Genomic DNA, 26,467 nt, shown 5'->3' with positions numbered 1-26,467 from the left:
CAACTGTTATAGGAAGGCTGAAATATCTGATTCATAATGAAAACGATATATATTTTTTTAAAGGTAACTTTTATTGAGACCTCAGAAAACGAAGGTACATAGAGTATACAGTAAAAGTAGCATGTGTAACAGGTTTTACAATTGCACCTAAGTCGAGTAGGTCAACCGAATAATAAAAATAAAAGGATACAAACATTCATAATGTAGCGTATTATGCAAAGAAAACAAAAAAACATAGAAAAAGCTTTTCAAGACACAGAAATCATAAAAGCAGTACAGTCTGTAGTAACGTCAGAGGTGAGGTTTAAGGGGTAGTTCACACAGCGTTTTTTGGCACTGATTTTGATACAAAAATTGGGTCGGAATCAGCACCAAGAAACGCCCCAAATTGCCCCATATCAGCTTTCGGCAGCTCGTGGGGAAAAAATGCATGCTCTTTCTTCGAGCAGTTTCCGTGTCTGACCTCCCATTGAAATGAATGGGCGGCAATTAAACCACCCATCTAGACATTGGTGCCCCACCTTTATACCATGTTACTACGTAAACACACGTCACATGTAAAAACACTTCTTTACATTTTTTCAAGACCTATAGCATAGTTGCGCAAGGGTGAAATGGCTGAATCATACTTGTGTAAAGGCACCCTTACTTCTTAGGCCCCATGACCGTAAAATCGCCCGTAATTACAGGCACATTCATTTCTATGGCCGACGGACACCTTCCCGTATGTCTACAGGAGGGTGTCCTTGCCGTAGAAACCTGCCGAAAAAAATAGGACATGTCCTATTTTTTTTATTTTACAAACCGTGCTCCTATACTTTATAATGGGAGCACGGCCCCTAAAAACGGCAGACTGGCCGCACCCGTAATTAAGGGCACAGTCATGTCCATGAAGCCTTAGAGAATTCTATGGCATCAGATTTTTTAAAGGTTTTCCCTTGAATATTCCAATATTGTAATTGCTTGCTTGTCTGATCACAGCTGTATATTTGCATTTGTGGCCATCTTTATTCTGCACCTCATTCATTATAGACTGACAGTACACAATACATAAAGAAACATGTATAGAGCAGGGGGCCATGATCAGGTAGATGAGAGAGCAGTAGGGGAGGAGCAGTGAGGTTGTTATGTACACACGATCCCCTATAATATCTGTACAGGAGGCCGGTCTGCAGAGCAGTGGAGCACACGGCGCATGCGCATCCCGCCTCCTCCTCCTCCTTCCTCTGCAGCAGTGAGCAGAGCCTGACGACCCGCACAGCGCTGCACTCTCAAGTCCACACAGTAGAGCCATGGCTGTCCCGCTGTCTGATAGCGACAAGAGGAAGCAGATCAGTGTCAGGGGCATCGCGGGGCTCGGGGATGTGTCCGAGGTCAGGAAGAGCTTCAACAGGCATCTGCACTTCACCTTAGTGAAAGACAGGAACGTGTCCACCCCCAGAGACTATTACTTTGCCCTGGCACATACTGTCAGGGACCACCTAGTGGGAAGATGGATCAGGACCCAGCAATATTACTACGAGAAGGATCCCAAGGTAAATGCAGCCATCACTTGTCATTGCATGACTATGCCACCCTATAATAGTGCGGTGTCACAGCATCTTCCATCTTGGTTTGTTTTGCAGAATCAATGCAGCATCTCATAACCTGATTCGATCACATACTATACAATGTCACATCCATTTCTATTATGTCGTGTATTTGCATTGAATGTGTATTGCACTGCAGGGGATATGTATGTACTGCAGTAAATAGAAGTGTGTTGTGCCAGTGCTGCAGTGTTTATATGACCTCACACTCGCCCCAATCCCTATGGATGTGTACTGAAGAGATGAGAAGCCATGGCCATGAAATATGTTCCTGTATCCTACTGTGTCAGTGCACAGAGATGCCTCCTCTATGCTTCCATCTATAGATGAGCTGATGAGGCCTCCTCAAGGAGAAGCCACATTGTCCCCTCTTCTGTTGACCTTCAGGGAGTCATTTGGACATCCTCTTTGCAGGTTGCTCTATATTTTTCTGTATTTGTTTTCTAGAAGTGCATGTCTTATTTTTAAACAAAATTTATATTTGTGTCATTTGATCCCTTAATTTCTAATTGGTGATGGATAACAACTCCTTTAGGTCAGTGTTCTTTCATTCAGAATATCTAAAGAAATCTATTTTAAAGGCAATATTTGCCTGGTTTTAATATCATTGCTTGTACAAATCGAAACATGGATTAAAAAATTTTTTTTTTCCTCAATCTGTACGCCATATTTATCACAATGTCACATGAGTATGCTATAAAACTGTCCTGTGTGTGAAAGCGCAGAAATTAACGTCTTTCATTCATAAATATAGGTAGAAAAATAGAAAAAATTGTTACAACAAATTCGCTCACCACGTTTCCACTGCGTTATTTCATGCTATTAGTTGATTCCACGTCCAAGTGTTACAGGTGATTGAAGATACTCTCAGAAAAAATCCTGAGTAGACAGCAGGCATACAAAGCAATAGAAGTGGACAAAAAATGGTTTTATTCGGTCATTCTAAAACAGAGATTAAAATAAAAATCCCAGGACCACGCTTACGCGTTTCAGACCTCTAAGGTCCTTAGTCATAGATCACCGGTACCTATTTTCTGCAAGCCAAGGTTGCCGTAGGCGGCTGCAAACAGGAGATCAACTGGAGAGGTGCCTGCTGCTCTCTATTGAAGTCTATATGGTAGTTATGGAAACAGTCAAGAGGTGTGCTCAGATGGATAAACGTCTGAAATGGTCCTGTATATTTTACCCGGGTAACAAATCCATGGATTTTGTATGTTATCGCCATGCTTGAATGTGTTTTGACCGAACAGTATGTTTTGGAAAGTAAAGGCACGGTCAAAAGGCTACCTATGAAAATGGCACAAGCATTGTAAACCTAAGACATTGCCATGAGTGAATACAATCTATGTACAACACCGCAGAATATGTTGGCGCTAAATATATAATGCTAAATAATTATGATTCCTATTAAGAGGATCAGACTTCTTTTATTATTATTTTGATGCAATTTTCACAAAACTGCGGCAAAAAACATTACACGTATGACTACACCCTTGACTTATACCTTCCATTTAGTAAAATCTCTTTTTTTTTCTCTCAAAGATATCGAATCTTTGTTCGCCAGTGGTCCAACCCGCAGGCCCAGGCACTAACCTTCCGTGTGCAGTACTGAGCCTTGTTGCAGATCATTTGATAGGAGGTTTAGGGCATTGTTTTACTAAACAGTATAAAGTCCCAACAATGCATGCTACACCCTTTATATACAGTGATACGCATTGGGGACCATTGTCACAGACAATGTAGGGATCTCTCAGGAACAGAAGTATCCGTATTGTATTCATGAAGATAACAGTATTTATTATCTTATGTCCCAGTAATAAAGCTGTTTAGTATTTGAAAAGTTTATTTGATATCTGTAGATGTGAATCAGTTGGATGAATGAATGTCTGGAGTGAGCTGCTTGTGTAGATTCTACAATATGGTGTCTTTTGGATGCTTCCAGATAGGAGAGCTTTTCTTATTGATGGTTAATCAATTGAATGACCTTCAATCTAGAGGACTATGAGGTGAATTATGTGCAGACATAGCTGTATAACATTTTGACTTTATTTGTAGCTTTATGATCATGTATCAAAATGTAATATAACCCTTTATTGGACAGATAAATATTTTATACATTGAGTTTTCTATACATAGTCATATTTATTCAGAGCCATGAATACATAGGGAGAGATACTGATTATTACAGTTGATTTTAGAGACAAAAAAAAGCAATAACAAGTCCAGGATTACACACACCGTTTTGAAGCAGTTTGTTTTTTTTTTAAGCCAATTCCGTGAGTGGACACAAATTACATCAAAAGGCTTTAAAGGCAAGGTGTCATGATTTTTTTTTTATCATATTGCTTTTAGTATGATAAAAAAATAAAAAGTATTAATTTGTGTTCGTGTGTTCTACTTTTTTCTTATTTTTACTTCTCTATGGGGGCTGCGATTTATTTGATTTTTTTTTCATCTGTGTCAATTAACGACACATACAGAGATGGAAAACGGCACATATATCCCCTAAGAGAATGCGAACGGGAGCCGTTCCATTCACTGCAGCGTACGCCGTCTGTGTGGGAACGGTGCATGCGCCGCTCCCACACAGACCAAAACGAAGCTCGTTGTTAGAGCAAAATCCGGCACCATTTTCATGTGGACCGGAAGCCGCGGCCGGACAGTAAGATGACGACTTCCGGCCGCGGCTTCTGGCCATATGTTCAAGGAAGCGAAGGCGCAAGGCATAGGAGCGGAGGCGGCAGGAGCAGGTAAGTTATGTTTGTGTATGTGATGTGTGTATTATGTTCGTGTGATACTGTCTGCTTAGCACTGTATCTAATCCTCTAGGCACTAGCCAGAATAAGGGAGGGGGGATTGTGTGAGGACACTAGAGCGAGTGTGTCTACCCCAAATTTGCAGCATAAAGCAATGAGGTTGCTTTACCACATTGACCATGCTTCAATTTTGGGAACTGCTAGAATCTAATTTATAATATTTCTTGACTTGTGAAAAATTAAAACAATATGTAATCACTTAAATAATAATTGTTTAACTAAAAAAAAAAAAATTCTAGCGACACATTCCCTTTAAAGGCAATTTATTTTTAATTAAATGTATGTTATTGCTTATTATAAATATTTTTCATTTGTTAAAAATGTTCTATAGTTTTTGAGACACAGCTTATATGTATACTCTATACATAGAAGCTGCATCAAGTACTGTCAGCCGAATCCGTCAGTCCAGCTGAACTGACCGCTCGGCTGAGAGCAGCTCCTGTGTGTTTCTAAGGCTTGCTTCACACGGACGTGTTTCGCCCGTGAGAAATGGACCGCATGTCGGCCATATTTCCCATACCGTACCCAGTTCCGAGAGCTGGACTCCTAGCATCATAGTCGTCCATGATGCTGTGAGTCACTGCCTCCCTGCGGGACAACTGTCCCATACTGAAAACATGATTACAGTATGAGACAGTCGTCCAACGGGGAGGCAGTGACACAAAGCATCATGGATGACTATGTTTCTAGGAGGTCGGCACCCTTAATTGGACTCCGTACGGGAAATATGTCCGACATACGATCCCTATCTCACTGACCGAACACAGTCATGTGAAGCAGGCCTAACACATCGCATCACCTTAAAGAGGCTCTGTCACCACATTATAAGTGCCCTGTCTCCTATATAAGAAGATGGGCGCTATAATGTAGGTGACTGTAATGCTTTTTATTTAGAAAAACTATTTGAAACCACTTTATGAGCCATCTTTAGCTTTATGCTAATGGATTCTTAATGCCCAAGTGGGCGTGTTTTACTTTAGACCAAGTGGGCGTTGTACAGAGGAGTGTATGACGCTGACCAATCAGTGACCAATCAGCGTCACGCACTTCTCTCCATTTACACTGCACTAGCGATATAGTTCTATCGTTATGTGCAGCCACTTACACAAACACTAACATTACTGTAGTGTCCTGATAATGAATATACATCACTACCAGCCTGGACGTGATGTTTATTCAGAATCCTGACACTTCTGAATCTTTTCTGTGAGATTCCAACAAGGCAAGCGTAATCTCGTTTGAAATGACAGGTTACATCGTAATCTCGCGAGATTACGCTTGCCTTGCTGAAATCTCACAGAAAAGATTCAGAAGTGTCAGGATTCTGAATAAACATCACGTCCTGGCTGGAGGTAATGTATATTCATTATCAGGACACTGCAGTAATGTTAGTGTTTGTGTATATAGCTGCACATAACGATATAACTATATCGGTAGTGCAGTGTAAATGAATGGAGAGAAGTGTATGACGCTGATTGGTCAGCGTCATACACTCCTCTGTACAGCGCCCACTTGGTCTAACGTAAAAACACGCCCACTTGGGCATTAAGAAACTCATTAGCATAAAGCTAAAAATCGCTCATAAAGTGGTTTAAAATAGATCGTTTTTCTAAATAAAAAGCATTACTGTCACCTACATTACAGCGCCGATCTTCTTATATAGGAGATAGGGCACTTCTAATGTGGTGACAGAGTCTTTTTAAAGGGGCTCTGTCACCAGATTATAAATTCCCTATCTCCTATATAATCTGATCGGCGCTGTAATGTAGGTGACAGCAGTGGTTTTTATTTTGAAAAACAATCATTTTTGAGCAAGTTATGAGCAATTTTATATTTATGCTAATTTTGTTTCTTAATGACCAACTGGGCGTGTTTTTACTTTTGACCAAGTGGGCGTTGTGAAGAGTATTGTAGGACGCTGACCAATCAGTGTCATACACTTCTCATTGTTCCAGCCCAGCATGATCCACAGCACAGTGTGATTGTGCAGTGAAAGAAGCTGGGCTGGAACAATGAGAAGTGTATGACGCTGATTGGTCACTAATTGGTCAGCGTCATACCCTCCTCTGTACAACGCCCACTAGGTCAAAAGTAAAAATACGCCCAGTTGTTTATTAAGAAAGTAATTAGCATAAATCTAAAATTGTGTATAACTTGGTCAAAAATGATCGTTTTTCAAAATAAAAACCACTGTTATCTACATTACAGCGCCGATCTCCTTTATATAGGAGATAGGGCACTTATAATCTGGTGACAGAGCCTCTTTAATAGGTTTATCCTCTGTTAATGTATTTACACCAGTTTTCTAACAGAAATACATTAAAAAATATAATGTTTGGGCTATATTTGTGTAGCCCCAGGGCAACTATTTTCAAAATATGCAACTGTAAAAAAAAAGTGGGCAGGACTTTAGAGTTGCACGGAGTGAAACAAATTTTATTAACTATTGTTACTTTTCATTTTAGATCTAATGTTGTCTTAAACCTGTGCCACATCAATAGGGGGTGTGTCCTGTTTATGAATGTGGCACTCTCTGGATCAGAGAGAGATACTGGTGGATAGCTCGCACAGTGCAACAGTATTAACCCTTTCAGGACCAAGCTCATTTTGGCCTTCAGGACCAGCCATATTTTATCAAATCTGACGTGTCACTTTATGTGGTAATAACTCTGGAGTTCTTATACCTATCCAAGCGATTCCGAGATTGTTTTCTCGTGACATATTGTACTTTATGTTAGTGAAAAAAAATTGGTCGATAAATTTAGTATTTATTTGTGAAAAATTTTGCAAATTTGAAGCAAATTTGCAAAAAATTATGATTTTTCGAAATGTAAATTTATCTGCTTGTAAAACAGAGAGTAATACCACCCAAAATAGTTACTAGTTCACATTTCCCATATGTCTACTATATGTTTGCAATGTTTTTTTGAACATCCTTTTTTTTTTTTTTTGGGAAAAAAAATTTAAAGAAAATTTCAAAAGGCTTTTTTTTCAGGGACCAGTTCAATTCTGAAGTGGCTTTGAGGGACCGATATATTTGAAAACCTTAAACACCCCATTTTTAAAACTGCACCCCTCAAAGTATTTAAAACAGCATTCAGAAAGTGTTTTTACCCCTCAGGCGTTTCACAGGAATGAAAGCAATGTAAAGGTGAAATTTACACATTTTGTTTTTTTTTGCTATAATTCATTTGTAATAAAAACAATTCTGTAACACAGAAAGTTTTACCAGAGAAACACAACTCAATATTTATTGCCCAGAGTCTGCAGTTTTTAGAAATATTCCACATGTGGCCCTAGTGCGGTAATGCACTGAAACACCGACCTCAGAAGCAAAGGGGCACCTTGAGGATTTTGGGGCCTCCTTTTTATTAGAATATATTTTAGGTACCATGTCAGGTTTGAAGAGGTCTTGTGGTGCCAAAACAGTGTATGCCCCCCAAAAGGGACCCTATTTTGGAAACTACACCCCTCAAGGAATGTATCTATGGGTATAGTTAGCATTTTGACCCGACCGTTTTTTTGCTAAATTTATTTGAATTAGTCTGTAAAAATGAAAATGTATTTTTTTTCCTGAAAAAACATAGAATTTTATAATTTTTACAAAGAATAAAGGAGAAAAAGCACCCCAACATTTATAAAGCAATTTCCCCTGATTACGGCAATACCCCATATGTGGTAATAAACTGCTGTTCAGACCCACGGCAGGGCTCATAAGGGAAGGAGCACCATTTGGATTTTGGAGCGCAGATTTTGCTGGAATGGTTTTCGGTGCCACGTCGCGTTTGTAATGCACTGGAGGGACCAAAACAGTGGAAACCTCCCAAAAGTGACCCAATTTTGGAAATTACACCTCTCGTGGAATTTATTGAGTGGTATAGTGCGCATTTTGACCCCACAGATTTTTGCTGAATTTAGTGTAATTAGCTAGTGGAAATGAAAATCTACGTTTTTTTTTCAAGTAAAATGAAGTTTTAGCTCAGATTATTCCATATTCACAATGGATAAAGGAGAAAAAGCACCCAAACATTTGTAAAGCAAACTCTCCTGAGCACGGAATACCCCATATGTGGTCAGAAACTGCTGTTTGAACCCACAGCAGGGCTTAGAAGGGAAGGAGCACCATTTGGCTTTTGTAGCTCAAATTTAGCTGGAATTGTTTGCTGAGGCCATGTCGCATTTACAAAGCCATTGAGGGGCCAAAACAGTGGAAACCCCTAAAAAATTACCCCATTTGGGAAACTACACCCCTCAAGAAATTTATCTAGGGGTATAGTGAGCATTTTGACCCTAGAATTTTTTTACATAAATTATTGGAATTGGGCCGTGGAAATGAAAATAATTTTTTCTGATTAAATATAGGTTTTGAACATTTTTTTTACATTTCCATAGGGACTAAAGGAGAAAAAGCACCCCAATATTTGTAAAGAAATATCTTCTGAGTATGGTTAAACCCCATATGCAGTCATTTACTTCTGTTTGGTCACACGACAGGGAACAAAAGAGAAGGAGCATCATTTGGCTTTTGAAGCTCCAATTTATCTGAAATGGTGTGCACAGGCAATGTCGCATTTGCAAAGCCCCTCAGCCCCAGTGGAAACCCCCCAAAAGCAACCATATTTTGGAAAGTTTACCCTCAAGAAATGTGTAGTTACCCTATATGTGTACATTACCGATTGCTTGGACATTTTTGAGGGCCTCGAGCGGAAGGAATGTCTATTCACTGTCTAAACACTTCAGTAACGGAAATGTGTCAGTATAAGACAGCACATAGTGAACAACGCAGTGTCACTATGCGCTGACTAAATGAATGGAGAGAAGTGCATGACGCTGATTGGTCAGCGTCATACACTCCTCTCCACAATGCCCACTTGGTCTAAAGTAAAAACACACCCAGTTGGGCATTAAGAAAGTAATTAACATAAAACTAAAATCGCTCCTAATGTGGTAAAAATAGATTGTTTTTCTAAATAAAAAGCATTACTGTCACCTACATTACAGCGCCGATCTCCTTATGTAGGAGATAGGGCACTTATAATGTGGTTGTCACGATGCGGGGTGTGGACCCACTGGGCCGTACCGCGTAGCGGGGATGGCAGCTGGCCAAACCGGAAGGTACACAGTTCAATGGTTCAGCGAGAGTACCTGAGGCAATCGTAGGCAGTGGCGAGGCGGACACGTCCAAAACCAGGCGGTGGGAAGTCGTTCGGTGAGGCGTAGCGTAGACTGTAGCACAGCACGGTAGGTAGCACAGCACGGCAATAGCACTAGGTAGCACGGAAACAGGATACGGAATACAGGAGCAAGGTACACTGGGAGGCTGGAAGACACTGGGAGACCATAAGCAAGACGAACAACGGGAAAACTAACAACGCTCTGGCAAAGGGCAAGAGGGCAGAGCCCTTTTTATAGCCCAGGGCATCCTGGGCCAGATTGCAGTTTTTTTGCAAAACGCGCGCACTGGCCCTTTAAGGCCGTGCACGCGCGGGCGCGCGCACCCGCCGGAGACACTCGGAACCCGGAAGAGAGTGCCGGCGCCTGACTGGGGGATGACGCTGCAGGCAGGTAAGCTGTCCATGGCCACGGCCGTCGGGGTTAACGACCGATCGACGGGCCGTGGCCATAGACGTTACAGTATCCCCCCCTCTTACGCCCCCTCTTCTTGGGACCAGAGCGAGAGAGAAACTTCCTCACAAGGACAGGGGCATCGATGTTCTCCTCTGGCTCCCAAGACCTCTCTTCTGGGCCGAACCCCCTCCAGTCCACCAAATAAAATGTCCTTCCTCCCACCTTCTTGGTAGCCAGAATCTCCTTTACCTCGAAAGTCCCGGATGGGCCGCCAGGAACCACTGTGGGACTAGGAGTCCTGGAGTAGCGGTTCAGGACCACCGGTTTTAGCAGGGAGACGTGAAAGGAGTTAGGGATCCTGAGAGTGGGGGGGAGCCGCAGCTTGTAGGATACCGGGTTAATTTGTAGCAGGACTTCAAAGGGACCAAGGAACCTCGGGGCAAATTTGCATGACGGCACCTTCAGCCGGATATTCCTAGAAGACAGCCAGACTTTAGTCCCTGGGAGGAACTGCGGTGGAACCCGTCTTCTTGTATCTGCCTTTCTCTTCATGCGGTCCACCGCCAAGAGGATAGAAGATCGGGTCTGTTGCCATATCTGTAGAAAGTCCCTGAAGGTGGAGTCGGCTGCAGGCACCTGGGACATTGTAGAAACAGGAAGAGGTATACGAGGATGTTGGCCGTAGACGATGAAAAATGGACTGGATGTGGTCGACTCACTGGTGTGGTTGTTATAGGAGAACTCTGCCCACGGGAGCAACTGCACCCAATCATCATGGCGCCTGGACACAAAGTGACGTAGGTAGTTCTCCATAATCTGGTTAACTCTCTCGACTTGCCCGTTGGACTGGGGATGATAGGCCGAAGAGAAGTCCAATTTCACACCAAGGAGCCCGCAAAGTGCTCTCCAAAACTTCGAGGTGAACTGGACACCTCTGTCCGAGACAATATGCAGGGGCAATCCGTGCAGACGGAAGATGTGCTGTATGAAGAGGTCAGCCAACCGCGTAGCAGACGGCAGAGCGGTCAACGGGATGAAGTGAGCCATCTTGGAAAATCGATCCACCACCACCACCCAGATCACACTGCAACTCGGCGGGACGGTAGTGGAGTTCGAACCGGAACCGAGCAAAGAACAACGACCACCTGGCTTGACGAGGATTCAACCGCTGGGCCGTCTGTATGTAGGTCAAATTCTTGTGATCCGTGAAGATCAGGATAGGGTGAACCGCGCCTTCCAGTAGGTGTCTCGACTCCTGCAGAGCCAGTTTGATGGCCAGTAACTCCCGGTCCCCAATCGAGTAGTTACGCTCTGTGGGAGAAAACAGCTTGGAATAGTAACCGCATACCACGGCCTTGCCTTTCGGTCTTTTCTGGAACAACAGTGCACCAGCACCCACCGAGGAGGCGTCCACCTCTAACGAAAACTGTAAGGGCACGTCCGGATGGTGCAGAATGGAGGCAGATGTGAAGGCTTTCTTTAAGGATTCAAATGCGGCTTCAGCCTCCGGGTTCCACAACTTGGCATTCATACCTTTCTTAGTGAGGGTGGAGATGGGTGCTGTCAAAGATGAGAAGTTGGGGATGAAGAGTCGATAGAAGTTGGCGAATCCTAGAAAGCGTTGGATGGCCCTTAAGCCTTGGGGGCGTGGCCACTCCAGGACGGCCTTTACCTTCTGGGGATCCATCTTGAGACCCTGATCTGAGATAATATAGCCCAGGAAGGATAGAGACTTCTTCTTGAACACACACTTCTCCAATTTGGCGTAAAGTCGATTCTCTCTTAGACGGAGCAACACCTGGCGGACATGACTTTGATGAGTTACTGGGTCTGGGGAAAAAATCAGAATGTCATCGAGATACACCACAACACAAACATACAGGAGATCACGAAAAATGTAATTGACAAATTCTTGGAATACTGCGGGAGCGTTACACAGGCCGAAGGGCATGACTAAGTATTCGTAATGCCCATCACGAGTATTAAAGGCAGTCTTCCACTCGTCACCTCGACGAATCCGGATCAGATTATAGGCCCCCCGCAGGTCCAGTTTAGAAAAAAAATTTGCCCCCCGTATGCGATCAAACAGTTCAGAAATTAAAGGCACCTGTTCTTCACCGTGATCACCGTGATCTGGTTTAGACCTCGGTAGTCGATGCAAGGTCGTAATGATCCATCTTTCTTTTTAACAAAGAAGAACCCTTCTCCGGCCGGTGATGAAGATTTACGAATGAAACCCCTCTCCAGGTTCTCCTTGATGTAAGCCGACATGGACTGGGTCTCTGGCAAGGAGAGAGGATACACTCTACCACGAGGAGGAGACGATTCCGGAACCAGGTCGATTGGGCAGTCATATGCCCGTTGTGGCGGCAAGGTCTCGGCCTCCTTTTTATTGAAGACATCGCCGAACATAGGGAAACAGAGGGGCAAACCTGCCAACGACTGAAGAGGAGCGGGCTGTGGCGACTGGATGTGACTCAGACAGCGGTCAAGACACTTCGGGCCCCACTGGAGAACCTCTCCAGAGTTCCAATCCAGGACGGGGCGTGCAGACGAAGCCAAGGCAACCCCAGCAGCACGGGGTTGACGGCCTTGGACAGGACGAACAGAGAGATGATCTCAGCATGAAGGGCTCCCACTTGGAGTTTCAACGGCTTGGTTACGGACACAACTGGGTCTGGTAATGGCAGTCCATCCACCGAGGCAACGATCAACGGCCTTTCAAGCGGGATAGTGGGCAACTGAAGGAGATCTACAAGATCCTGGCAGATTAAGTTGGCTGCAGAGCCGGAGTCCAGATATGCGGAGACCTGATGAGACCTCTCGCCAGCAATAATGGTTACAGGGATAAATAGTTTGGAGGAGAGTTCTTGCTTCAATGTGTTGACGCCCAGGGTTGTCTCTCCAACCAAGCCTAGGCGCTGGGGTTTTTTGGCTTGTGAGGACACAGACGCACGACGTGGCCAGCGAGGCCGCAATATAAGCACAGTCCAGAGGTGCGCCTGCGCTGTTTCTCCTGGACCGATAATTTTAGTCGGTCAACTTGCATCGGAACCTCAGGCAAAGCGATAGAAGCAGGCAAGAGGGGTTGCTGAAAGTTGGGCGCCAGTCTAGGACGCCGGCGCTCCTGACGAACCTCGTGGGATCTCTCCCTCAGCCTTATGTCAACCCGAGTGGCAAGCAGAATCAAGTCGTCCAACGTGGGAGGCAGGTCTCGAGCAGCCAGTTCGTCCTTGATCTCGGGCGACAGGCCATGCCAATAGGATGCCACAAATGCCTCATTGTTCCAGGATAGCTCTCCTGCCAGAGTCCGGAACTGAATAGTATACTCGCCCACAGAGTTGTCCTCTTGGCGAAGGTTGAAGATGGCGGTGGCGGCTGATGAGACTCGTCCTGGTTCCTCAAAAACGGTTCGGAATATTCGTGCGAACTCCTGGAAGTCTCGGGTCCCTGACGTTCCCAGATAGGGTTAGCCCATGCCAGGGCCTTGCCGGTCAGGAGCGAGATGATAAATGCGATCTTGGCTCCATCTGACGGAAATGCCAGAGAGTGCAGGGTAAAATGAATGTGGCATTGGTTCAGGAACCCCCGACAAGCACTGGCGTCTCCATCGAACCGAGAGGGCAATGGCAGCGAGAACCGAGGGTCCGTACAGGAACTGCCAGGAGGAGCATCAGGAGGGTCGGCTTGAGGAACTTGCACAGAAGCAGGAATGGAGGCAACTAGCGTCCCTAGCTGCTGCGCCATAGAGTCCACGGCCACAAGGAGCTGGTCCTGCCTAGCTCGGAGATACAGCAGATCCGCCTGCAATGGCTTGGGAGGGTGACAAGCCCTTGAATTGGCCAGCGGGGTCCATGGCCAGAGCGTACTGTCACGATGCGGGGTGTGGACCCACTGGGCCGTACCGCGTAGCGGGGATGGCAGCTGGCCAAACCGTAAGGTACACAGTTCAATGGTTCAGCGAGAGTACCTGAGGCAATCGTAGGCAGTGGCGAGGCGGACACGTCCAGAACCAGGCGGTGGGAAGTCGTTCGGTGAGGCGTAGCAGGGTAGCGTAGACTGTAGCACAGCACGGTAGGTAGCACGGCAATAGCACTAGGTAGCACGGAAACAGGATACGGAATACAGGAGCAAGGTACACTGGGAGGCTGGAAGACACTGGGAGACCATAAGCAAGACGAACAACGGGAAAACTAACAACGCTCTGGCAAAGGGCAAGAGGGCAGAGCCCTTTTTATAGCCCAGGGCATTATAGCCCAGGGCATCCTGGGCCAGATTGCAGTTTTTTGCAAAACGCGCGTACTGGCACTTTAAGGCCGTGCACGCGCGGGCGCGCGCACCCGCCGGAGACACTCGGAACCCGGAAGAGAGTGCCGGCGCCTGACTGGGGGACGACGCTGCAGGCAAGTAAGCTGTCCTTGGCCAGGGCCGTCGGGGTTAACGACCGATCGACGGGCCGTGGCCATAGACGTTACAGTGGTGACAGAGTCTCTTTAAGTTCATGTTTATTGTACTTGTTGATTTTATTGTCTTATGTTATGTACTTTAGACGCTTTATAATAAATTATATAAAAATAATAACGGATAAACAAAGCGTATTAGAAATTTGCATATCTTTGCATTATACAATAATTAATCTGTATATACATAAAACCGGAAAAACCCTTTACACTTTTTCCTTGTCAAATATTAGGTTTATATACTATGCGCCTGTCATTTAGGTTCTACATAAGTGTTCTCTAGGTCAAACCAAGGATAAACTGTTAATCCTGTGGACGGATGCTGTCAACGGCCTGTTATTAGCAAGGGATGGTCATCCATACGCAGCATCCTGTGACGACACTGCCTCTGGGTACTCGTTTGCATTTTCCACCTGCCTCCTGGTCGGTAGTATTGTCTATATTTGGTGTGATGATTCAGCCGTGTGCACAGTAATTTTACGCAGTGACAAGAATGCGTGCTGTCTGTTAATTGGTTCATCTGCTTCATCCATAAGCTCATTAGACACATTTTCTATACAGTACACGTGATGTTCAATGTATAATTTCTGTTTCAATAGTTCTATTATCCTTTAAAACCGTTCCTATTTCTTTTTTTGTTATTTTACTATTTAATTAATTTCAAGTGACACTCCATCTTCTTCAATATGTTAAGTAATTATAAAATTGAAAATTTCTAATAAAACGTTATGGTTGGAAAGTCTTTCTAAATTTGTGAGAGCATTCTGAAAATAACAGCGGGCTGTGGTGGTTTTGAAACTCTTAGGGTATGTTCACACGGCTTATTTTGGGCCGTAAACGGCTGAAAAATCGGAAGCGCAACGCCTCCAAACATCTGCCCATTGATTGCAATGGGAAAAATGGCGTTCTGTTCCGATGGGCCGTTTTTAAAGGACACCTTTTTAAATGAAGGATAGAGTGGATGGCAAGTGTCGTCTTTATATCTCTCAAGAGGATAAGTGGCATTTTTGCTACATCCGAAGCAACTGCAAAGCTATTAAAGGCAGCTCCATGAAGGTTATTTTAGATGATAGATTTGACACATGCCATACTCTTGCACTATGAATAAGGATAAATTGGTGGGGGAGTCCTTTAAATCTAATTAACTGATCAAATTAATATAGGTTTCACATTTAATGGTTAGTGCTTAGTTCTTTATTGGATTAATACTACTTTATGTTTTTCACCGTATAAGGCGCTGTACAATAACGGTGTGACCTTGACAGGCTGGCCTTATTCAAGTAATTGACTGGGCTTTACGCTTCACTTCGATCTATTTTTCATTGTATTGATCCTGTTCAGAAATATTTTTAGACAGTAACATCTAAGGAAAAGGTTTGTTTGCGAGGCTTCATTGTGTCACCGGGAACATCAAGCTTGATTTAGATGCTACGATTTTGCAAAGATCCAATTTTATGATGATTGTGAACAATTGTATAAAGTTTCAATGTTCCCATGCAATTTTATCTTTTATTAGTGGCAAAGCTTTTTTTATGACTTTATATTGATCACTAGCACTAGGGATCTATGATGTTGTAAGTTCGGTTCAGTAGAACTGCGAGGGATCCGGTTGTTAAACATGGGTACTTATTTTTTTTTTCTACAGAATTTAAAATACAAATATCCGGTAAATAAGGCGTACAGAGATAATAAAAGGATTCCCCTGATAAAGACTCTGTTAGGCAGGTCAAAGAGTGACTGAAAAGAGTCATTCTCGAAGAATTTTATGCATTTTAAATCATCTGTAAAACCTCATTGTAATGCTCTATATTTGACTAAAAGCCAAAGAGTGCACTTCGTTGCCTGTCCCCGGCTATACTAGTCGGACCTTGCGTGATGTCTCAAGGGCAGTTATGCAGCACAGTGTAGCAGGCGCACACTTCAGTGGCACCATGTAAAGAAGTTTGGCAACAGGCAAGGACGATAAATGACTTATATTGTTATTCAGTTGTTAAAAGCTAACCTGTGGTGCGGAAGCTAAGTAATCCCCCGTTCTTCACCCTTAAAGAGGCTCTGTCACCAGATTATAAGTGCCCTATCTCCTACATAATCTGATTGGCGCTATAATGTAGATAACAGCAGTGGTTTTTACACTTCTCTTTACAACGCTCAGTTGGTAAAAAGTAAAAACACGCCCAGTTGTCTATTAAACTCATTAGCATAAATCTAAAATTGCTCATAACTTGCTCAAAAATGATTGTTTTTAAAAATAAAAACCACTGCTGTTATCTGCATTACAGTGCCGATCAGATGATGTAGGAGATAAGGCATTTATAATCTGGTGACAGAGCCTCTTTAAAGAGGCTCTGTCACCAGATTTTGCAACCCCTATCTGCTATTGCAGCAGATCGGCGCTGCAATGTAGATTACAGTAACGTTTTTATTTTTAAAAAACGAGCATTTTTGGCCAAGTTATGACCATTTTTGTATTTATGCAAATGAGGCTTGCAAAAGTACAACTGGGCGTGTTGAAAAGTAAAAGTACAACTGGGCGTGTATTATGTGTGTTACATCGGGGCGTTTTTACTACTTTTACTAGCTGGGCGTTCTGATGAGAAGCATCATCCACTTCTCTTCAGAACGCCCAGCTTCTGGCAGTGCAGACACAGCCGTGTTCTCGAGAGATCACGCTGTGACGTCACTTCCCCAGGTCCTGCATCGTGTCAGACGAGCGAGGACACATCGGCACCAGAGGCTACAGATGATTCTTCAGCAGCATCGGCGTTTGCAGGTAAATCGATGTAGCTACTTACCTGCAAACGCTGATGCTGCTGCAGAATCAACTGTAGCCTCTGGTGCCGATGTGGCCGACACGATGCAGGACCTGTGAGTGACGTCACAGCGTGATCTCTTGAGAACACGGCTGTGTCTGCACTGCCAGAAGCTGGGCGTTCTGAAGAGAAGTGGATGATGCTTCTCATCAGAACGCCCAGCTAGTAAAAGTAGTAAAAACGCCCCGATGTAACACACATAATACACGCCCAGTTGTACTTTTACTTTTCAACACGCCCAGTTGTACTTTTGCAAGCCTCATTTGCATAAATACAAAAATGGCCATAACTTGGCCAAAAATGCTCGTTTTTTAAAAATAAAAACGTTACTGTAATCTACATTGCAGCGCCGATCTGCTGCAATAGCAGATAGGGGTTGCAAAATCTGGTGACAGAGCCTCTTTAAAGAGGCTCTGTCACCACATTATAAGTGGCCTATCTTGTACATGATGTGATCGGCGCTGTAATGAAGATTACAGCAGTGTTTTTTATTTAGTAAATCGATCATTATTGACGGAGTTATGACCTATATTACCTTTATGCTAATGAGTTTCTTAATGGACAACTGGGCGTGTGGTATTGCCCAGTTGTCAATTTATTCATAAATATCTAAAATAAATAAATGCTCCAGTTCTTGTTACTAAAACAGACATGTCAGGAGAGCTGCCGGTTCCTCTTTAACCCACGCAAGGAGGTATGTACTTTGTATGGACAGAGATTCCCATGTTGCAGGCTAAAGATGGCGGGTATGAATAGTATCATGGTCAAACAGATCTGTGTCTAACATGCGGGCTATGTCATGTCCACTAATCCGTATCAGGAGACAGGGTCAGGATCAGGCCAGGGGTCAGTACACGGATAAATGGGATCAACCGAAGTCAAGACGAAAGCCAGGTCAAACATGGTATCACCGAGAACAACAGGAAAAAACAATTGGCAACTCACAACCAGGGCTGAGAACTAAGCAAGGAACTCCAGGGGCCTTTCCCCTTTAAGGTCTCCAACCGATGACGCTATCCCCTGTAGATGGGCCCAATCCCAGAAGAGATAAGGGAGCTATGGCGCTGGGATGCGACCGTTCCATTTAGAGCCAATGGTCACCTGGCTTGGTAGATGGAGCGCTGCGGCAGGGGGAGATTGAGATCTGCGGCACTCGTGTGAAACCATGAGCCAGGGAAAGCTAGGGCTTGCAGTGTATTTCCACCAATAATAGCATAAGATCATGGCGTTCCCTGGCTCATTATATTTCTAATAATTATACGTAGTCTGTTACTTCATTGGGGTGGTGAGAACAGCAGTATTAGGAGGCTGCAATGGCAGGGCACTGACAAAGAAGGCTTTGTAATCTAGCTGCAGCTAACTCTCCATTTGTATAAACTATAAATATAACATTATATCAAAATATAGAGTAAATATATTTGAAAACTGAAATCCTTTATTATATGACTTGGACATAGGATTATTTTCTTTCCTAGTATATAAGCAGTACTACTTTAATAGTAAGACTATTGCAGAACTAAACCTGTTTTCTGTATGTCTATATAAACAAAGAAAGTACGTTGCCCATGGACTACATGATCTTTCACATTCTGGTAAACCGTATATGAACATCGCATACACGCTGGGAAAAAGCACAAGCATGATGAGAGGGAACTGGTAGTACTACAAGCTATGTGAGCAAACATGGCATTGTAGATGGGTTGCTATGCAGCTGACAATCTAGCTCATTAGCAGACACATGGATATCTTTCAGTGTACTAGCCCTCCAGGTAACTTAGTAGCTTTCTCCCGCACATAGGTGACCGCTGATGGTGGAAAGGGGTGTGTTTGGACACCAACCCCCTTGTTAGACATGGGTATATACTATATACTTGTGTGTTTGGTAGTTGGGCTATATGGGCTTGAGAAAGGCCAATTTATGACCGAAACGTCGCCTTCACTATATTTTCAACTTTTGATGGAATAAAAACTATTATTTTACATTATTATAGGATTATTTTTATTTATCTGGTGCAGTAGATATACATTTATTGGACTTTCATTTCTGGGACATCGGAGAACCTGAAGTCCGTATTGCACAGAAGAAACCACGAGTGGTACTGAGGGCTATTTTCTAATTGTCTACAAAGAAAGTACAAAGAAAATCCAAATACTCTGCTAAGTTTCCAAGGCAGAGGCCACTGAATACTAAAGTAATTTTAAATAAAGCTCCGCCTTTGGAGCCAAGAGCCAATATAAATAACATATAAGGCAGTTGCATAAATACTAATCCGTAATATAATGTTTAAGGGGTTTTCCAGGCAAATACACCTTTAGGCTACTTTAAAGAGGACCTGTCACTAGGTCATAGAAGTTGAACTGGTTAACTGAACTAAATCGTGCTGCCTCCCTGATTCCAGCGCTGTTTTTCTTTTTTTCCCTGGACCCTTCCGTTCCAGAGATATGGCCACAGTTGTGTTGGCTCTCTCCATGCTAATTCGCTGTAGTTAGCCAATAGAGTGAACTACCCTCATGCTGCCTCGCACTAATTGGCCAGCATAAGAGGATGGGAAGCTAGCTCCACCCCATTGGCTAACTACAGCAAATTAGCAGATGGAGAGCGAACACAACAGTGGGCCATATCTCTGGAACGGGTGGGGGTCCAGGAAAAAAAGAGAAACTGCGCTGGCATCAGGGAGACGGCACTATTCAAGTCAGTTAACCAGTTCAACTTATATGATCTAGTGACAGGTCCTCTTTATTATGTAAGTTAGTGTTACTAACTACTATAGATGGACACTCCCGCGGTCAGATGTGCCATTCCGCCGGTTTCACCACCAGTCACATGATCCTGTAAGTCCATTCTCCTTTATGAGGCTTATGAAAGGGGCGAGTTATGTAAGACACATCCAGCCCAAAACCCACCCTCTCCTCCTCTCCATGATGCCACCTAAACCCCTCCCTCTACTCCGCTCCTCTAAAGTGTCGGTGGTGGGATACAACCTCAATTCAATGCGCAGGAAACATGCAGAGGCAAAGGAAGTGGACTGTCAACAGGTGGATGGATTCAGGTCACATGCCTGGATGAGGCACCGACCACTGGGGGTGTGTTTAGGAGCTATTGTGACGGAGCACAGGTGATCATTACCACTAACTACAAATGAAGAGGAGCGGCCGAAACGATCACTTGACTGGGGGTGAAACCTCGTGAACGACACATCTGACCCCTCTATATGTAAGTAATGCTAACTTACATATTAAACGAGCCAATAGGGGTATTTGCCTGGAAAACCCCTTTAATATTAAAGGAAGGGTGTCGCGAAAAAATATTTTTTAGATACATTTTGCTTTTAGTGTTTTATTAAAAAAAAGTTTATTTGTGTGTTTGTGTTTTACTTCTTTTTTTTCAAACTTTTTCTTCTCTATGGGGGCTGCCATTTTCTTTTTCATCTCTATGTGTCGATTAACGACACATACAGACATGGAATACGGCACATACAGCCCCATAGAGAATGCGAACGGGAGCCGTTCCATTCACTATGCTGTACGCCGTCTGTGTGGGAACGGAGCATGCGCCGCTCCCACACAGTCCAAATGGAAGGTCTTCGGCCGAGCGACATCCGGCGCCATTTTCTTGTGGACCGGAAGCCACGGCCGGACAGTAAGATGACTACTTCCGGTTGCGGCTTCCGGGCATGTGTTCAGAAGCAAGCGGAGGGAGCAGATGGACCGGAGGGAGAAGCGGCGGCAGGAGCAGGTAAGTCATGTTTATGTATGTTTTGTGTTATAACCACTGTATGTAAGCCTACTACACTGTGTATTCGCTCAAAAAATGGCGGCACACAGTGTAGGAAGCTTGAACATTCAATAGCCAGGATAAGGGAGGGGGGATTCTATGAGCTCACTAGAGCGTGTGTGTTTACACCAAATTTGCAGCATAAAGCAATGTGGTTGCTTTACCACATGCCAATGCTGCAATTTTGGGAATTGCTCCCTCTAGTGACCAGCACAGGGAAATGTTATAAATTAGAATCTAATTTATAATATTTCCTGACTCGTGAAAAAATTGAAAAAAATTATAACCATGTCTAATCATGTATACACTAACTGTTTAACTAAAAAAAAAAAAAATTTCTAGCGACACATTCCCTTTAAAATGACTGCATTAGTCACAGGAGTGTAAGTGTTAGTTCACACATAGTTTTTTGGAGCTAATTTTGACGCAGAAACCACGTCAGAATCCACGCCAAAAAACTGTCAAAATTGCCCCTCCATTAATTACAATGGGAAGCAGAGGCGGTTTTTGCCCAAAGGCTTTTGGCCGTTTGCGGACAAAAAAAAAGCGGCATGTCCTTTCTTGGCGCGGTTTCCGCCTCTGACCTCCAATTAAAAACAATGGGAGGAAGAAAAACCCTGCAGCGCTAGTTCTGACCATTTTTCGCTGCATTTTTTTGCTCGTGGTCCTTGAATTAGCTTCATTATCCTTGGGAGAAAAACGCTACAATTATATGCAGAAAAATTAGGCAAGGCAGTTCAAAATCTACCTCGAAATTTGGAGGCAGATTTTTTCTGCCTGCAAAAAAACTGTGTGAACAGGGTTTTAAAGAGTTTTTTTTCCCCCACAAACATTTATCGATATGTCATAGATGTTTGTTCAGTGGGGGTTTGTTTACTGAGGCATGCTCGGCTGTTTCCGTATATACCATAAAATCAATGAAAAGTGTCTGTTAATGGGCGACTACATCTCCACTCCAAATGAGGGACAACCCTACACTTGGGGAACTTAGTTCTTGGAATCTGGCACTCTCCCATATACTCTATGGTAGATACAGAAATAACTGAGCACTAATATTTCATAAATTTCTTTGGAGGGAAAATCCTATTAAACAGTTGCATGAGAATAGAAAAAAGGTAATTTAGTCGGGGGGCGTCCTGACAGTCCCCTGACATATGCATCAGGGGAAAGAAGGTTAAGGTATGTTGGATTTTAATGAGCCATCTAAGGCCCTGTTCAACACGTTATAGCCTTCTGTCTGAGGTATACGTCGGGGGGGGGGGGGGGGGACTCCTGATGTTTATCTCCGAAGGAAGGCTGAAACGTATGCCACTGTATAGGTATACAGTGGAATAAGTCGCCTGAACCCCCCTCCCCTGGGCATAGCGTTACCTGAAGCGCTGTGCCCGGTGAAGCTCCTGACATCACTGTGCATGTATGGACAGTAATGTCAGAATCTACAGTGCCGGAATCACCCGGCCTGAGCATCGCAATCACTCTGGCTGGGGACTCCGGCTCTAGAGAAACCCCTGACCTCACTGTCCATATATGGGCAGGGACGTCAGGAGCCTGAGATGCCACAGTCCCCGGCCAGAGTGTTGATAATGTCGCCCCTGGAGAAGCCCCGGATGTCTATCTCATGTATGCTTACGTTTCAACGTAATAAACTTCATGTGAAAGCAGTGGCTGATCTCCAATTATTAATGTGATGCCATCATCGATGAATTGTCACTGGGGCTATTGTCCAAGTTGCACAAAAATTACAGTCTACTTTCTGATACGTTAACTTAAGTCGTATAAATGTACAATTCCTGTATGTTCAACTGTGATCTGACTTCAAAAGTAGCACATCAATGTTCATCTAAAGTCATTGTCTAACATGGGCTTAAGCGGATTATTGGTTTTTAAAAGGGAAAATCGCTTTTGCATCAGGCAATGACAATTGTGCAACAGTTGCAGTCCTTAGAAATGTACACGTTTCTTCAAGACAAAGCTAGACAAGAATTTCGTGCAATTTGAAAGTTGCATGACTTTTTTCCTGTTAAAGGGGTATTCCCATCTGCACAATCATATCTCAAATACTAGTAAACCTAAAATGATCAACTTTACCAAATATCTGGATTTTTTAAATCTTTACTATTCTCTGGATAATCTTCCTGTGACATGCTCTTTTCCCTCCTCTTTGTATTTCACTCATTGCCTAGGGTTTTGCGACCACCGCTGCAGTTTTTCGGCAGTGGCTCTGCTTGCGCACTGTTTTGCCTTTCTGCTACTGTAGAGGATGGCCAGGGTCTCGGGAGCGCACCTGCCGGTGCATGCGCAGTGGCTCCCTGCCACCTCTCTTTCGAGCTGTAATCCGATCGGTTGACTGCTCCAAAGCTGCTACGCATGCCCTGGAGCCGTCCTCAGATCTGAATACAGCTAGAGAGTGTTGGCCCGGCTGGGAGCCACCGCTCCTGTGCAGACAGGCGCTCTCCCAACCTCTACAGTAGTAGAATGGGAAAGAGTGTTCAAGCACAGCAGACAGAATGGGGGGAGTGTCGAGGGGGTTGAAATAGTAAATAACGAGCGGGACAAAACAATGTAGGGGCAAACAAAGATTGTAAAGAGGGCGAGGTAGGATCATCTCAACCACGCCTGGTTGAGACGAGGTATCCGCAACGTTTACTCGCGAGACTGCTAGTACTAGTGTATCTAGCAGCATCTGGAGTGCGCGTGGAGAAGGCAGCACAGTTTGGTTGACATAAAGTACGTACTGCCCACATTTGCTCCTGCTCAAATGAAAGTACTGCAAGTAAAAAGGATGAAAAAATACACTTCTGGGGGTAATATATTGGATTGAATGGCATGATTAAACTTAGATTTTATTGAAACTAATAAAATAAGGCCTTTAGATGGGAATAACCTTTTAAGTATTTACACTGCTGGTGCCCTCTGAGCAGCAACAACTGAATACAGGCTTTATTTACAAAAGCCTGTATCCGGTGATCGAATGGAGTAGAGACACTGTGGCAATAGCCTTCAGTGCCATAAACATTTCCTGTATTCTGCGGATAGCATTTGGAAGACAGTTGCAGGAAATTTGCTTGCTCTTCTAAATTAAACCTTTTTATAGATGCCCTGATAGAAAAAGTGAGAGGGTGCTTTAGCCATTCCTAAACTCCCGGTCTGATGATTGGCAGAGAGGGATCATGTTGGCGTAGTCACTGCACCTTACCAAGAATGTGCCCCTAATACAGTGCGAGTAATAGTGTGCCTCCACACCGTGCCAGTGACAATACGCATCTATTGCCATACATTATGCCCCACAAGTGCTACCAACATCTTCCAGTCACAATAAGTACTGACCTCGCAGTCCTCATTTCCTTTCTCTTTTGTTACATGTGAGCTCCCAGACCTCACTGCAGAACTATAGTTTCACAGTAAAGTATTGCCTAGTTTTAAAAAAACCTGACCTAGACCATACCATCAGAAGGAGAATGATCCCTAATGTTATTTCTGCAGCTTCCAAATGTTTTGCAAAAGGTTATTACAATATTTAGAGCTGCAATCTGCTCTGAGAGTGTTCTGCGTGTGCAATTTTTTTATACTGTCATATTTTCTGACTATTTCACACTTTATGTTGTTGTTACTGGTCATTGTCCAAAATCTTCATTACGGAATAATTATCTACTTGCACAATATTATTGGTGGCAGAGAAAAGGAGGGACACTTGATATTCGTATGGTAAGGGGATGCTTTATTGGTTTGCATCTTGTGTACCTAAAGTTAAAGGGGTTGGGGCATAAAACACATGTAGGTTTCGGGTTCTGTGTCCGGCTTATGTGTTCGTCCGCTCCATAGAAATGAATGGAGAGCCGGTCACGCATGCGCAGAAGAATCCCATTAGTTTCTATGGAGCTTTCCGAATCCATAAGCCAGAGACAGAACCCGGCAGTCCAACTCCTCATATAGCGCTCTGGGTGACTTTCGGTCCCCCGTTCTCCCAGTGGTCGGACCCCCAGCGATCACACATGTATCTCCTATCATGTGTATAGGGGATACATGTGTTTTATGGCACAATACCTTTTTAAGGCACGTAGAACATGCCTGTAGTCTAGTAAGTGATCTATGTCACCCATTTACCCCTGACAACTGTCCACAAGTTCAGCAAGTGCTCCACGGCATTCAGGGACTATATTTTAATTAAATGTATACTAGGTATTCAATGCTTTATCGCAATGATGACATATGACCTTCAAAAGAATTGCAAACCTTCACATATGTATGCGTTATATAGTATTGTGTATGTTCTAACCAGCATTTGTTTCTATCCCTGCAGCGTATATATTACCTTTCTCTGGAATTCTACATGGGACGCACTCTGCAGAATACAATGCTGAATTTAGGTCTCCAGCACGCTTGTGATGAAGCTATATATCAGGTATGGACTGCAGGATATATATACATATATCTTTTTATCTACCATCAAATGTTTACTGACATTGTGATCAGCTGTGTAAGCGCTGAAGTTCCTACATCAAATATCTAGGTATCTTAAATTAGTGAAATGTTGTTGCTTTTCTAGCATGGTACCTGCTTATAATATATTAGGGAATTGTAAACCGTAACCTGCTATAGCATAATACACTTTCATTAAACAAATTGCTGAGAAATCCATTGCTTCGGTTAGACCTTAGATCAGGGATCACACACCCGTCAATCATGATCGACCGGTCGATCGCTGACAGATCGCGGCCAGCAGTTCAATAGGTACTCCAGAATAAAGTTTATTTTGCAGTACTGACTGAACGTTGTCCGGGAAGCCACATACGCATTGACTCACTGACGCTACAGCAAAGGAGTTTGGAAAGGGAGCAGTGCGCATCACCTGTCCCCATAGAAGCATGCATTGCACCACTGAAAACTACATGAAAGGGGAGTTTCGTGAGTATTGGATTCTCCCCCTCCTCTTTGGTACACCTAATTTTGGGGTCACTATGGGGAGCACTATTACTATTGGGGGCACTCTGGGGAGCACTATTACTAATAGGTGCAGCATTATTACAATTTAGGGGCTATGGGGGAACTGTTACTAATGGGGGCACGGTGAAGGAGCGCTAATACTAATAGGGGCACTGTGGGAGGAGTACAGTTACTAATAGGGGCACTGTGGGGGAGAAAATTACTAATGGCAATGTGGAGTATTACTGTTACTAATGGGGCACTGAGGGAGCATTATTACTGTGGAGGAGCACTATTACTATTGAGGCACTATGCGGGGCACTGTTACTAATGGGGCAGTCTGGGGAGCATTATTACAATTGGCACTATGATAGCACTGTTACTAATGGGGGAACTATGGGGGAGCACTGTTACTAATGAGGCACTGAGGGGAGCACTATTACTAATAGGGCACTGTGGGGAGCATTATTACTATTGGAGGCAATATGGAGGAGCACTATTACTAATGAGAACACTCTGCTTCACT

General features: G+C 43.8%; 1 protein-coding gene across 1 annotated transcript in view; it reads left to right on the top strand.

Moving 5' to 3' along the window:
• Positions 1 to 1,209: 1,209 nt before the first annotated feature.
• The window catches only part of PYGB (glycogen phosphorylase B), a 74,229-nt gene continuing 48,971 nt past the window's right edge, over positions 1,210 to 26,467 (top strand). Inside the window, exons 1-2 of the mRNA XM_075862930.1 lie at positions 1,210 to 1,535; positions 25,319 to 25,420. Coding sequence (XP_075719045.1) covers positions 1,293 to 1,535; positions 25,319 to 25,420 — 345 coding nt within the window. The 5' untranslated portion in view covers positions 1,210 to 1,292. The remainder of the gene's footprint in view (positions 1,536 to 25,318; positions 25,421 to 26,467) is intronic.

The sequence above is a fragment of the Rhinoderma darwinii genome, chromosome 4 (genome assembly GCF_050947455.1).
Source record: "Rhinoderma darwinii isolate aRhiDar2 chromosome 4, aRhiDar2.hap1, whole genome shotgun sequence".
Taxonomy (NCBI): domain Eukaryota; kingdom Metazoa; phylum Chordata; class Amphibia; order Anura; family Rhinodermatidae; genus Rhinoderma; species Rhinoderma darwinii.
Note: the sequence above shows the minus strand (reverse complement) of the source record. Positions and strands in the feature narration are given on the sequence as shown.